This window comes from Coregonus clupeaformis, chromosome 17, assembly GCF_020615455.1.
Source record: "Coregonus clupeaformis isolate EN_2021a chromosome 17, ASM2061545v1, whole genome shotgun sequence".
In the NCBI taxonomy this organism is placed as follows: domain Eukaryota; kingdom Metazoa; phylum Chordata; class Actinopteri; order Salmoniformes; family Salmonidae; genus Coregonus; species Coregonus clupeaformis.
Genome location: NC_059208.1, coordinates 41,936,285 through 41,952,138, shown reverse-complemented (window position 1 = coordinate 41,952,138; position 15,854 = coordinate 41,936,285). Strand labels below are relative to the sequence as shown.

At 40.4% G+C, this 15,854-nt stretch overlaps 1 protein-coding gene across 1 annotated transcript; it reads left to right on the top strand.

Moving 5' to 3' along the window:
- The first annotated feature begins 1,315 nt into the window (after positions 1 to 1,315).
- Positions 1,316 to 15,298, top strand: LOC121586427 (zinc finger protein 252). Its single transcript, XM_041903099.2, has 8 exons — positions 1,316 to 1,815; positions 6,501 to 6,703; positions 7,424 to 7,528; positions 7,610 to 7,702; positions 7,964 to 8,074; positions 8,219 to 8,342; positions 10,041 to 11,507; positions 11,717 to 15,298. The coding sequence occupies exons 1-8, from the start codon at positions 1,479 to 1,481 to the stop codon at positions 13,600 to 13,602; spliced, it is 4,326 nt and encodes a 1,441-aa protein (XP_041759033.2). The 5' UTR covers positions 1,316 to 1,478; the 3' UTR covers positions 13,603 to 15,298.
- The last annotated feature ends 556 nt before the right edge of the window (positions 15,299 to 15,854 follow it).

Sequence of the window (15,854 nt, the reverse complement as noted above, 5' to 3'; positions counted from 1 at the left end):
TGATATTAGGGACACACAGAAAACCTTAAATAAAATAATAATCATGAATACAATAATCATGAAATAACCTTCATTGATGAGAGAATTTAACTAGGACTATAAAATAATGAAGAAACATTTAAAATATTTTATTTTATGGGTTCTATTTCTCATGGAATGTTTTATATATTTTTTTATTTAGCAGACTCTCTTATCCAGAACGACTTACAATAGTGAGTGCATTCATTTTCAGACTTTATTATTATTGATTTCTTCTCGAAGTTGATGAATAACACTCGGGGACATGGCAAAAACGCTTACATCCACTGAAAAAAAGTGTTCAAAATGCATAACATTCCCTTTCAAGATCCATATTTTTGTGTTTTTAAGGTAGGACACATGACCTTTATATATAAACCATTTTGGAATCGACATTTTACACTAAATAATAAGTTATATTTCTCGGGAACAGAAAAAGCACCACATTGTAGGAATGACCCTGTTGGTTTTGGCTGCATTTCAGGGCAGCTGCATTTCAGTCATATTGCACAGATGATCAGACTTAAGTCATATTGGTTGGGTTCTTGTATTGTTCAACACCACCTCAACATACATATTTGGGGGGACCTAAATCAAATTCTAACCCCTGGAAGTGCCCTTCGTGCCCGGTCGGTAATTCAGCCCTGATTACTACAAGGTTTAGATAGCTGGCAAGACTAATTTACCTAGGAATCTATAAAATGTTAGCTGACATGGGCTAATTGAGTGGCTGTCAGTGACTGGCATAACAAGAGGAAAACTACTGATGCACTACACATTTTGAAAATTGCCACCTTGTGTATTCTACTATTCTAACTACCAACAGTAAGTTGAGACTGAGTTCGTACATTAAAAAAAATAATAATCACAAGGCCCCCTCCCCTGATGGTAAGTCTGCCACTGATAACTAAACCATAGGACAAATGGTAAGCCATATTGCGTAAACATTTAATTAATAGGTATATTATGGAACATGAAGGCACTCTTTCAGATAACTTTTCAAAGTACTTCAGAAATATAAAATGTAGAACAGACACATTTTATTGGTCACATACATATTTAGCAGATGTTATTGCGGGTGTAGCGAAATGCTTCTATAGAATAGATTTATTATGATGAAATTGAACTCCGTATGCAGACATTGATACCATCTTCTGGACTGTTTTACAGAGAAATTGAAATCAAACGTACTTCGTCAAATTAGTTCGTATTCCTTTCCATTTCTAACATCTTTGGCAATATTCAGATACGCAGCACGACTGCAAAGAAGACCACATGGAACTCGACCATGGTTCCTTGTAGATGACGTCACGTCTGGAAGTAGCCAGCCAAATAGGTAGTCGTCAACTGTTTAGGCGACCAAAGCTTTTTAACTTAGCTAGGTACTACCACTAATATGAACCTTGTACTATCTAACTTACTAGTTGCTGCAAGCTATTATCAACTAAACTAGACCAACAATGTCATTGGCAGACGATGTCGGATGGACATGGTCCCCGGAGGAGACAAAGGCGCTGATCTCCGTATGGTCAGACGAGCAGATTCTTCTGAAGATGGAGCAAACGTACAGAAACAAACATGTTTACAGGGAAATTTCTGAGCGGCTAAAGGACCTTGGTGTCAAACGAACGTGGAAGCAGTGTCAAAATAAGATGAAGGCCTTGAAGTGGAGATACAGAGAAACACTGAGGAACCCAAGTAGCCGACCGTGCCCATTCTTTTCTGAACTGCACGAATTTCTCGCCGCCATGCCTGATATGCCTGAGTCCAAGGAAACTGACGATGAGGAAGATAATGGTAAGCAAATAAGGTTAAATGAATAATGTTCAGTGTCACACTATTAATGTGAAAAGATCTGATGTGATTGGTGGAAAAAATATATATAAAAATTGTGTAAACCCAGTCACACAGATCATCATCTTCAAGTGTTTAAGGATGTGTTTAAGGATGCGTTTAGATGGGCAGCCCAATTCTGATATATTTTTTCACTAATTGGTCTTTTGACCAATCACATCAACTCTTCTCACAACAGATCTTTTTCAGAGCTTATCTGATTGGTTAAAAGACCAATTAGTGAAAAAAAGATCAGAATTGGGCTGCCTGTCTAAAGAATGTAACCTTGTCCCCAGGCTTAATTGCTACCACATATAGGTTCAAGAGAGAGAGAGCTGACTGGTGGACAAGATTAGTTCAAATGGAAATTCGTCCTCTGCTTTTCCCAATACCCCAGACACACACGTTGAGAGGCACAGTGTGCAGCACCCCTGGATGGAGAACAGTTGTGGGGGGGGTTAAGTGCCTTGCTCAAGAATACAACAGTGCCCAGTTTTTCAAAACAATCGGCAATCAGATTGCATTTAGGGCTGGCCAATTAGTCATCCAAAATTCCATGACTGTCACAGCCCTGATTTGATTAAATTTTAGAATTGGGTATTTCAAAACTGAAAAATAAGATTCTGATTCTCCAAATAGGGATTTCGTAATCCAGGCTGACCTTTTAATAGGGATGAAATGTTGTTTTTGCGTTTTTCAGAACTCAAAGTAGTGAGTTGGATTGTTTTGATGCAGAAAATCTGGATAATCTTAATCCCACTGGAAGGGTGGATTCAGGATGGATTTAGAAAGTTGAAAGGCACTACAACTGAGATATTGCAATGCAACTAAGGTGGGGAGGTTTAAAAATCTTTCTTACATCTGAAAACCAAATGTTAAATTGACTGCGGTATAGGTCAGGTATTATATTGAGACGTGTCAAATGCATGTAGGCTATAATTTTTTCTCTTAGTTACCTTAATTCATGTAGTTTACTAATTTCTGTTTCACTATGACAGTGTAGAAGTAGTAAGAAACTGTCCAGTAGAAGGCAAGCTTCTAGGCTACTGTATGGAGTGAGATAGCTGCCAAAAGGTTGAACATACGTATCGTAGGACCGTACAAAAATCCATACATAAATTGTTAGGATCGTAAGAAAAGCCATGCGTGAAACATGAAACGTAAACGTTAAACTAGATCTGTAACTGTACAAACCCTATGTTACGACTATAAATGAACATTTACACGTTCAATTCTGACTTTATGGCTCCCTTTACTCGGTTACAGATCTTTTTAATACGTACAAACTTTTGTCAGTAACGTGGCATCTGCAAATTACATGAACCGAACATAGCTAGTCGAAGTTAGCTAGTCAATCAAGCAACTGTAGCCCAGACGTTAGAGCTGCTTTGCAACTTCCGGTTTCATTTCCAAAGTAAAAGTCTCTAGAGCTTGTTTTAAAACTGCATTCAATAACGACTTTATACCAGTAGATGGCTTGGGCTTTTAGCAAATGACGTGTGAGAATGATAGACACAGAAGAGCCTTGTCTAGAATAACTGCCTGAGCTGCAAAATAGAAAGTAAATATAATTTATGCTAGGCCTATTCTGCTATCTAAATATGCCATGCTGTTGTGTGTTATTTAATGGCCATATAATTGCATAATTTATTTTTATAGCCGCGTGGGGCTACTGTGGTGATCATGTAACCTAATTAATCACACTTTTTCCAGTATTTGGGAGCATGGACTATAGGCCTTATATTAGGCATTTTGACTGTTGTATTAGTGAATTCCACTCTGTATGTAGGGTTGTTATAGCCATTTGCGTTGCACAACCCCATCGCGTAGAAGCTATATTCATATCAATAAATGAGACAAAACAAAATGTTGATTAAGTCTTGGTGTTACGAACCCCGTGGCTCTAAACATCTAGGGTGGATGGACATGAGACCCGTAACATAAATTCATGTAAATTATAAGTGTGGCATGGAATAGTGAGAACAAATAAGACACAACTACCATGAACTACCGTCAAACACAAAGTGTTTATTACTAAACACACGGTAAAGTTTTGGGAAAAAGGGGCTGAGCAGGACCCAAGAAATGAAACAATAATGTAAAACCCCCTAAACTGATCTAGCCTGCCTGAAGAACCGCTAGGCTACTGCTAGTCATACAAAAATACAGTGGGTGGTCCGCTCAGGTCTAACTGGTGTTTATAGACAGATCCCTTCCCTACGGGTAATGTACGCCCAAGGGCAACTAGCTTAAACCCCCCTTTTCCCAAACAACACACAAAACTACTAAACAGGGTACTCAGCAATTAAATAAGTACACAGGATACACCAGTATCCACACTCAGGTAAAGAAATATTTTCTAATAATGTTACCAATAGGGTAACCAACAACTTAGTGCGTACACAACACACAGGACACCACCGTGTCCATACTCACATATGGCAAAAAGTCTCTCTCTCTTGCAACAAACACAAGTCTGGTTTTATACAATGGGCTGTGTGATTCAACAAACGAGTAACAGGTGGTGCTATTCACAGGAATGTTCACTGATTGGTCCAATCAGCAGACACCTCAACGACCACCAATCAGGAACATACAGGACACCTGTGATTAGGGCAGAAAGAGTAGAAACACACAAAAACACAGGATACCTGTATCCGTAACACTTGGCTATAACCTGTCCTGACCTAAATAGCCAAGGGGTCCCAAATGGTCAAGACTATCTATAGCCTATTCTTATTGCCAGATCTGTTTTCCCTATCAGCCACTGCATGTTCTTCAACTATTTTGTGTAAAATGTATTTAGAGGCTATATTTAGAGGCCTGTGAGCTAGGGTCTCTTTTTAAGCGGTGCCCTATTATAAAAACAGTTATAAAACACAAATAGTTCAAAAATTATTCCGCAAGACACCGCAATGCCTACAAGTTAAAGGCCTATGTTTTATTTGGATAGGCCTAAATTAAAGATTTACTTATTAAAGTGATAGGCTAAAGAACTTAGATAATTTTGAATACACACATGGATTTCAATAAACAAATGGATAAGACTTCTATTCACTTCGATTTAGTTCCTATTGCAACTCACAAAATTACTGAATGGATGACATACTGACTGAACTGAATGAAGGATGAATGAAATGTTCAAATATGTTGGAATGACGAGTTGCATGCACTTAATTTGGCTAGTAGGCAAATAGGCCTACATTAGGGTATAATGACTCCAGAATGCCTCCAGAAGGGCATCTTCTGAGGCTGAGGGGTGCTTTTCCCAAGGCGCATGGTGCTGTGGTGCTGCATGGAGATCACAAGCTCTTCAACTGGGCAGCAGTGTCACGATGGAGGGAATAGCCTATAGGGAGACTACCTAAGACCACTGCAACAGAGTTATTGTAAAGTGTGGAAATAAGCTTATGCCAGATTTAGCCTACGTTTAACCTCTCCCTTATTCATTTCAAAGTCCATATGTTTATGACCCGATTCATATAAATCATGTCAAATTATTTAAAAGTCATATTAACCCCTCCTACAGAATATGCTTTGGCAAGATTGAGTGATAAAATAAATATTGAAATATTCTATAAATATATATATTTTGAGTGGCAAAGACTCCAGTGGTCATACATACTTCATAGATTCACCAAACATATTTTATTATTCTATGTTTCATTATTCCTGGTAGATAGATACTACTGGTTACTACTGGTTACTACTGGTTATTATTCCTGGTAGATACTACTGGTTATGATTGCAGACAGAGCCCAGAGAATGGGATGGTGCAATATTAAATTAGTCATATTTTGATAAGGTGCATGCATGGGGATGTCCACGTCACCCAGCTATATGCCCATGCTGTAGAGATACACCTAGCGGACTGAAACTTCACTGTTGTAGGCATAATACAGCTAGTGCTATCTAGACTTGCGCTGGCAAACAAATCCATTACATTGGCTACCTAAATGTGAAGTAAACTCAACTGAGGAGTAATAGAGAATGAAGACTTTTAACTTGAAAACATGCAGGATACCTCTTTCCGGTTTCCCTAACTTCTGTTAATTTTTTTATACTGTGTCATACCTCTTCGCGTAGCACTCCTCACAGGCCGTTTGGTGAGACAAAACTGCCCAAACTCTGAAAGGTATTATTGTACGTCAGAATTGCAACACAATATTTGTTAAAGCCTAAAATGTTAGTCCGTAATCGTAACATGGTGTTTGTGTCTTCACAGATTAAATTCCACGTTTACGTTTCACGCATGGCTTTTCTTACGATCCTAACAATTTACGTATGGATTTTCTTACGATCCTAACGATACATACGTTCAACCTTTTGGCAGGTATTTCGCTCCATACTACTGCCACCGACATTGTGGTCCTCTGTAGCTCAACTGGTAGAGCACGGCGCTTGTAACGCCAAGGTAGTGGGTTCGATCCCCGGGACCACCCATACACAAAAATGTATGCACGCATGACTGTAAGTCGCTTTGGATAAAAGCGTCTGCTAAATGGCATATTATATTATTATTATTATTTAGCTACCCAGCAACAAAACCACTTCATGACAAAACATCACCATTACGTGTAAGATCTGATAATCTGTAAATCGCAATGAAGATGGCTTGAACTGTCACTAAATGTTTACTTTCCTACCAGGTCATCCTCTTCCTCTGTCGTCTCTGCGTCTTTTGGTTCCTCCACTGCGGCTGGTGTCTGCAGCTCTGTGGCAAGTTGTTCAGCGGAGAGACACAATGGACTACGGGTTGGTGGAGGAGTTTGTAACCACTGTGTTGGAGATAATCCCTGATCTGATGAGTTACAGAGAGAAAGTCCAACTCATCATGGGGCTGCGAGCACAGGTGAGAAATTAAGAGGGGTATGATTGAGGTAGAAAGTTGGGTGACATTTGTGTACATGTAGGGCTCCCTTGTGAAAGAGACCTTGGTCTCAATGGGACTCACTTTTAAAAGAAATGTACAAATAGAAAAAATCCGACAGATTGAAAGAAAAAAAATCACGTCAAAGTCTATTGGTCGCGTATACAGTTTAGCAGATGTTATAGTGGGTGCAACGAAATGCTTATGTTACTAGCTCCTAACAATGCAGTAAAATGTCAAACAAATACACAAATAATACAAATGTAATCATGTTTAATCAGGCAATGTTTAATGTTATATTTCCCACACCATGGCACGATCATTGTTTAGTCCTCTACAGTAAGGTCCCCTAAAACTATACCATATTTTTTGTACTAAGTGGTGGTATGTCATATAGCTGATTTACAATGGGTTTTGCAGGATGCGGGGCAGGTTGCGCTAGTCCCACATAGCCAATCATTTTAGCTGCACGCTTTGATCATGCCCTCTGTCACGGTCTCTGTTTCCATGTTAGCCTAACAGCTATGGTCTTTTCATGAAAATAAGTGCCCTGTGGGCGTAGCCAATATGGCGATGGAGTGACATGGCTTACCTTGATACAGGCTTTGGCTGTACGTTATAGTAAATACCTCCTACTATTACATTCCTATACCATATTGGTTTGTATCCAAAATGTTTGTGTTACCTGTTTGTTGTTGACAGCTGGTTCTGGAGTTGTGTCGCTCTGATCATTCAGCCGACCCAGAGACCATCCAGCCACACCTGAGCAGGATGAGGACCTGCATCATCACTCATAGAGAACGGGAGGTGAGTGCCACTCGGTGATCAAGACTTGTAACTCTGCTGGCTAGGTTCATTTACTAACTGTGTTATGTATACTTGCTGTAGATAGATACAGAGGTTGAGGCATCAGAGTCAAACTTCTTGGAACTTGTCCAAACTCTTCTAGATGACCCAATTGAGAGGGAACACTTCTTCCAGGTTGGTGTGAGAACAATATTTCTGCTAAACAGACATTTAAATCTAGGAGGTTAACTGAACAGCAGTGCATGCACAATCTATTCTATTGAAATCCTTGTTACTGGCTTACTTCGTACTGCTGAACCTCAACTTGTATGCATTAGCTAATATTGAGTTGACTTGTATAGTTACTAATTATGTCAATAGGATGCCTCACACTCAATTAAGAATGCATTAATTTAATCTATACACCACTCAGATGCACTTTAATGTGTCTTCTAGGACATTTTTCCAGAAGAATTCGGCCCCATGTATGACACAGCACTGCAGACTCTGATGTGGGAGTTCCTCTCCAGGCTGGAGAAGCTGCTTCCAACACCAACATTTCAACAGGTAGGTGCAATTTGGGAAGAGACAATAGTGGCGGTCTTGGCCGATTTGAATTGATGTTGTCATATTGCTGAGTCTACCATAGCTTACTGTTGCCATTTGGTCAGTTTAATTTGTTGCATATTTAAAACCACCACTCGTTCTCAGACTGCATCATGGCTTAGACCTGCCCCCTCTATGCTGAAGGAGTGTGCACAGTATGTGACTCAACCTCAGCCTTTGAAGACCCTTCTCCAGCACCACAGATGCCATGACCATTTGTTCACTAATGGTAGGCATTTATAAGTTATACAGTGGCTTGCGAAAGTATTCACCCCCCTTGGCATTTTTCCTATTTTGTTGCTTACAACCTGGAATTAAATTTGATTTTTTGGGGGTTTGTATCATTTGTTTTACACAACATGCCTACCACTTTGAAGATGCAAAATATTTTTTATTGTGAAACAAACAAGAAATAAGACAAAGAAACAGAGAACTTGAGCATGCCTAACTATTCACCTCCCCAAAGTCAATACTTTGTAGAGCCACCTTTTGCAGCAATTACAGCTCCAAGTCTCTTGGGGTATGTCTCTATAAGCTTGGCACATCTAGCCACTGGGATGTTTGCCCATTCTTCAAGGCAAAACTGCTCCTTCAAGTTGGATGGGTTCCGCTGGTGTACAGCAATCTTTAAGTCATACCACAGATTCTTAATTGGATTGAGGTCTGTGCTTTGACTAGGCCATTCCAAGACATTTAAATGTTTCCCCTTAAACCACTCAAGTGTTGCTTTAGCAGTATGCTTAGGGTCATGGTCCTGCTGGAAGGTGAACCTCCGTCCCAGTCTCAAATCTCTGGAAGACTGAAACAGGTTTCCCTCAAGAATTTCCCTGTATTTAGCGCCATCCATCATTCCTTCAATTCTGACCAGTTTCCCAGTCCCTGCCGATGGAAAAACATCCCCTCAGCATGATGCTGCCACCACCATGCTTCACTGTGGGGATGGTGTTCTCGGGGTGATGAGAGGTGTTGGGTTTGCTCCAGACATAGCGTTTTCCTTGATGGCTAAAAAGCTCAATTCTAGTCTCATCTGACCAGAGTACCTTCTTCCATATGTTTGGGGAGTCTCCCACATGCCTTTTGGCGAACACCAAACGTGTTTGCTTATTTTTGTCTTTAAGCAATGGCTTTTTTCTGGCCACTCTTCCGTAAAGCCCAGCTCTGTGGAGTGTACGGCTTAGTGGTCCTATGGACAGATACTCCAATCTCCGCTGTGGAGCGTTGCAGCTCCTTCAGGGTTATCTTTGGTCTCTTTGTTGCCTCTCTGATTAATGCCCTTCTTGCCTGGTCCGTGAGTTTTGGTGGGTTGCCCTCTCTTGGCAGGTTTGTTGTGGTGCCATATTCTTTCCATTTTTTAATAATGGATTTAATGGTGCTCCGTGGGATGTTAAAAGTTTCTGATATTTTTTTATAACCCAACCCTGATCTGTACTTCTCCACAACTTTGTCCCTGACCTGTTTGGAGAGCTCCTTGGTCTTCATGGTGCCGCTTGCTTGGTGGTGCCCCTTGCTTAGTGGTGTTGCAGACTCTGGGGCCTTTCAGAACAGGTGTATATATACTGAGATCATGTGACAGATCATGTGACCCTTAGATTGCACCCAGGTGGACTTTTTTTTCTTTTTCCGCAAGATCTTATTTAGGGGCTTCATAGCAAAGGGGGTGAATACATATGCACGCACCACTTTTCCATTATTGTATTTTTTTCACTTCACCAATTTGGACTATTACATGAAATCCAAATAAAAATCCATTTAAATTACAGGTTGTAATGCAACAAAATAGGAAAAAGGGGGATGAATACTTTTGCAAGGCACTGTATGCTTCAAGAATCAATGAGTATACAGTATATAATTAAAGTCCCAAAATTGATGTAGCAATCACAGGAAGACAAAATATTTGATTGTTTTCTATTTTTTCCCAATGTTTCAGCTCATTCTTCATTTGCCGATGATCGCATCCTCTCTTCACTGTCTCAAACGCTCTCAGAGAGGGTGGAAATGGACATTGATGAAGCACGCTCACATAGCCAGTCTATAGCCACATGTGCACCCAGAAATGAAAGGGACACTTTGATAGAGCAAGGTAATGCAGAGAAGGAGCGGGGGATGAGTTTGGACACGGTTAAGAAGGCAGTGGAAATGATGGATAGAAGGACAGAGGAATGGAGAGAGAACAACTATGAGGAGAGACTGCAACATCAGTTGGCTTATGATGTTTTACAGGTAGAGATTGTAGATGGAGAAGACATGTCCTCAACGTCATCGTTGACAGCAGACGAAGTCGGATGGACCTGCTGGACCCCCGAAGAGACAAAGGCGCTTATCTCTGTATGGTCAGATGAACAGATTCTTCATAAAATGGAGCAAAGTTATAGAAAAAAACATGTGTACAGAGAAATTTCTGAGTGTTTAAAGGAGCTTGGTGTCAAAAAGACGACAAAGCAGTGTCACAATAAGATGAAGGCCTTGAAGTGGAGATACAGAGAAACACTGAGGAACCCAAGTAGCCGACCGTGTCCATTCTTTTCTGAACTGCACACATTTCTTGCCGATATGCCTGAGTCCAAGGAAACTGGCAAGGTTTCAGATGGAGAAGTCATGTCTTCAGATCAGGATAAAGGGCCTTCTGTGGATGTCGAGTTAGTGCATCTAAATGAAGAAATGGTTTCTAGAAAAGTGAAAGACAAGACACTCACCGGAGATCGAACAGAAGTGAGAAAGAGGGATGAGGCTTTTTGCAGCCCTCAAAGTGACAGCAAGATGAAAATCCCCCCCAAAAAACGTTGTCGCAAACCGATGGTTGAAGACATGTCCTCAACAACATTGGCAGACGGTACACGGGCCTGGACCCTGGAGGGGACGAAAGCACTGATCTCCATATGGTCAAACAAACAGGTTCTTCAGATGATGGAGCAAAGTTACAGAAAAAAACATGCATACAGTGAAGTTTCAGAGCGGCTAAAGAACCTTGGCATCAAAAGGACGTGGAAGCAATGCCAATCAAAGATTAAGCACATGAAGCACAGCTACAGACAAGTACTGAGGAACCCAAGCAGTAGTGGCCGAGCAACCTGTCCATTCTTTTCTGAACTGCACAAATTTCTCGCCACCATGCCTGATATGCCTGAGTCCAATGAAACTGGCAAGGTTTCAGATGGAGAAGTCATGTCTTCAGATCAGGATGAAGGGCCTTCTGTGGATGTCGAGTTGGAGCATCTAAATGAGGAAATGGTTTCTAGAAAAGTGAAAGACAAGACACTCACCGGAGATCGAACAGAAGCGAGAAAGGGGGATGAAAGTATCAGCAGAAAGAAACAGGCGGTTGAAGATATGTCTGATTTGGAACTTCAGCCCGTAGTGCTGCTGACCCAACTTGACGACAACGGTTGTGTGACAGGTGAGGAAAACATTTTAATATATATATTTTTTAAACAATATATTTATGACATGTATGGAAGTTGTGTGTGTAGAATTAATTCCATGGTTTAAGTTAGGGGTATGGAAGTTCTATGTGTGTAGAAAACGTATTCCAAGGCTCAAGTTAGGGGTGAGTGACTGTATCCTCTGTATCATTTAACAATGGTACTTCTCTCCTCTCAACACCAGGTGGTGCTCCTCGTCCTGTTTCCCATACCACAGGGCAGTCTTCTAAAAGAAGCAAACGTGCCAAAATATGCTCCTTATGTGGGAAGAGTTTTGTTGAAGCAAAGGATTTGACAACACACATGAGAACTCACACTGAGCAGAGCCCTCACCAGTGCACCCAGTGTGGGGAAGGCTTTGAAAATCAGGACGACTTACAAAAACATCAGCAGAATGAGTGTGATGAGATGATGAACCAACAGGAGGCCAATGAACACCAGCATGGAAAGGACAGGATCTCAGGACAGTCCAGTAATGCAAGTACTGATCCCAAAACATGCCATCTATGCCATAAGACTTTTGAATTTCAATATATGTTGAGAAGGCATCTTATTGTATTTCACAAAGGCAGAATACTTTTTAAGTGTCCTCTTTGTCTAAAGGGTTTTGCCTTCCTCAGTGCTTTGAAGAAACACCAGAGTAACAAAAGAGGTTGTCCTACAAGTGAAGCCGTCAAAAAAAGGAGGGAGCTATGGTCAAAAAACCCTTCTGCCCGCATACTTCCAGGACTTTCCTTAAATACAAATAATTCCAAAACATGCCCTGTATGCCATGCAACTTTTTCACAAACGTCTAGTTTGAAAAGCCACTATATTTACCATCATGACCCAGACAAAAGCCGCTTTAAGTGTCACCGATGTTTGAAGGCTTTTGTATCCCACAGTCAAATGAAGAGACACCAGCAGAGCAAAAGAGGTTGTCAGTTAGAGAGAGTTCACAAAAATAGGAGTAAGCCAGCATGGTCACTGGCTCCTCGGGAAAATAAAAATGAGATTCCTCAGCCTTCCAGTACAGCAACCCAGGAACCAACAACCTCTCAAGTTCCCACCACTACAGCACAGTCCTCTAATAAAAAGACTATTCCCAAAGCATGTCCTATATGCCATAAGACTTTTAAATTTGAAGCTACCATGGTAAGGCACATTGCTTCTCACCAAAAGGAAAGTCTCAACAAGTGCCCTGACATCTTGAAGTGCACCTTTTGTGAAGAGATCTTTTCTCAGGGCATGGACCTGAAGAGCCACTACAGTCGTACTCATCAATTTACGGGACCGTTCCCCTGCCCTTCTTGTCAGAAGACTTTTGTTTCATTAACTGAGCTGCGCTTACATCAGAGAAATGAGTCCACTCCTTACCAATGCTCTGTGTGCCAGCGATTATTCAGAACACAGTATACCCTGACTATTCACGAGCGAATTCACACAGGGGAGAAACCGTTCCTCTGCGCTGAGTGTGGGAAGGGTTTCCGGAGTGAAAAACTGCTGCAATCACACTCTAAGAGTCATGTTGAGGGAAAACCCCATTCTTGCTCCACTTGTGGGAAAAGGTTCCAGAGAAGAGAGCTATTGAAACAACACATGTTACATCACAAGGATGCTGCTTTCGTCTGCCCAGACTGTGGGAAGAAGTTTTTTCAGTTGGTATGGTTAAGAAGGCATATGTTAATGCACACTGGAGAGAGACCGTTCCTATGTGACCTCTGCGGGAAGGGTTTCAAATCTACAGCTGAATTGAGGATACACACTCGGACACACACTGGAGAACGGCCATTCAAGTGCCCAGAATGTGGCAAAGGTTGTAGGCAGAAGAGTGAGCTGCAGGAGCATCTGCGGAGGCACACAGGGGAGCGGCCGTATCCATGCACCGTGTGTGATAAATGCTTTTATGTCAGCAAAGATAGAAAACGACATATGCTCATCCATACTGGAGAGAAGCCCTTCAAATGTCAAGTATGTGGCATGGCTTTCAACCGTAGAACACTTTTGAGGGTACACCAAAAAAACAAGTCATGTTTATATAGCCCCAGAAGTCCCCTACATTACACTCCCCTACATTACACATCATTGTAATGTTGAGGATTTGGGATTCTTGATCAGTGTTGGGATTCGGAAAAGTACATATTACTCGTTATATTTGAGAAAAGTAATCTTGTTACGTTACATATTACTCGTTATAACTTTTTTTACGCCAGCCATTCAGCACCATGGAGCTCCACTAAAGGCCTACCTGTATCATATGAGCGAAGCCCCACCGAGGCGCTATCCTAGGTGCTGAATCCTTCATTCACAATTGCCAATTGAGAGCCTAATATTGTCACCCATCAGACTATTGTGATTTCAATCTGCTCTTTAGGCTACATCTATTATATGTGTGAAATTAGTTTCGATCGGCCATTAGTCAACTGTCAGGTGAAGGAAGGGCAGTGGGGGGAAAATACATCCTCCTAAAACTGCTTAGAACACAAACTCTTGTGATATCGAAATTCTAACAACGTCAGTGTGTTAAATAGACTTATTTAGGAAAAGTCACAGACTGAGGTGGTATGACTTTATTACAATGCATTTTGTGTTGGATTTGACATAGTTTGCATTCACGATCAGCAGTTTAATGCGCCGGTTATTTTAATTTTGATGTTGGCATTGAAGTCCTACTTGTTGTGACATATTTAGTGACACGTTTCGTAAAGCTGTTTGTTTATGGACAATAGGCCTAGGCGTATCGAAATATAATTTCGTTTTGATGAGACATTTATCAGACATTGCATTTATCATTTTGATTGTTTGTATGGACATTTCGTAATCACACTTTAAAATATTGTTTAGGCATATGCATCTTTGTTTATTATAAATGTGTAGGCCTATAGATTTCTCATTTTTCAAGCTTTTCTGGAACTTTGGCTACCAGCTTTGTGCCTTTTGTGCACGACTTCCAGATGCTACAGTATTTCAGGATTGATGTGTTTCTGGACGAAGAGAGCAATGCTTGCTGCCTGTGCAGAGTTTGCGTTTTACTAAAATGTTGTTCTCTTTCTTTTCGATTAACTCAAAATAATGGGAGCATTTCCACGAGGAAAAGGTTAAGCAGGGTAACAACACAGGTGCCATGTTTTAAATGTTCGGCTTTACGATAGCCTAGGAAACGAGTTAGCCTAGCTGCAACATTAACTCGGTTAGGCTTTTAAAATATATATATATATATATTTAACACGCAGAGAGAGATGATTCTGAAAGTAAGACTCGTTACTTGAAAAAGTAACAAACAATATTACAATATTTGAAGACCGTAACTCGTTATATTACGCTGTTACTCATAAGTTACCCCCAACACTGGCCTTAAAGAGCATTAGCTTGATCTTTTTATAGCATTAATGTTCTGTGTCTTTATTTAAGGCAGTATTATAATTTTTCCAAGATAAATCACTCTGTGCCAGGTGTTGAAAGGGTTTCCTGACTGTGACAAAACTGGACCTGTTCCTTTATGCCACCCTCTGTAAGATGTACATACCATCAAAGAATAATAAGAAGCTAAGAAAAATAATTTGGTTATTGTAACAAAATATAAAAAATGAATGGGTGATGTGTGTGACTCTGTGGCATCACAGTTAATTTTAAATTGGTTTTGGCTGTGTTCCAGGACACCTGCATTGTACAGATTCAGATTTAACTCATTGATTGGGTTCATGTAATGTAACACAACTTATTGGATAATGTTAAACCACCTCTGCATTCCTTTTTTGGGTACCTAAATAAAAATGTAATAAAGGATTATGCTTCTTGTTATTGGGAGGTGGGGGAATATGATTAAATGGTTTATAAGCATAGCCTATATAAGCATAGAGCAAACAGCTATTATAAGCAAGGCTAAGGAGAAATTCAAACTACAGTAGGGTCTGAAATTACTGACACCCTTGATAAAGATGAGCAAAAATGACTAAAATATATAATTGAAATACTGAGCTATAGTGTATGTAAAAATAATAATAATAAAAAGTCAAGGGAAATTCTATTTTATACTAATACAATTGCTCAGATGAAGAGATTTAGTTGAACAAGTATTATTTATTTTGTCAAAAAGGTAGGGGTCTAAATGATTGACACCCCTGTTTTCAATACCTTTCAATGCCTTACCTTCAACCAGATCCTTGATATCCCTCGTCTCTGCGTTTATGGACCGCCCTCTTCAATTCAAACCATAGGTTTTTAATGGGTTTCAAGTCCGATGACTGAGATGGCCATTGCAAAATGGCATTATACTTGGAAAGATGGTGTAACCTGTGGACATTGGAGGATTGAAGAAGGAATGATGGATTGGCTGCTGTGGG

Bases quoted from the DNA above. Each gene is read 5' to 3' on its own strand.
- LOC121586427 (XM_041903099.2), top strand. From the start codon at position 1,479: ATGTCATTGGCAGACGATGTCGGATGGACATGGTCCCCGGAGGAGACA. The intron at 1,816-6,500 runs GTAAGCAAATAA...CTTTCCTACCAG, and splicing joins TGACGATGAGGAAGATAATG to GTCATCCTCTTCCTCTGTCG. The intron at 11,508-11,716 runs GTGAGGAAAACA...TCTCAACACCAG, and splicing joins CGACAACGGTTGTGTGACAG to GTGGTGCTCCTCGTCCTGTT.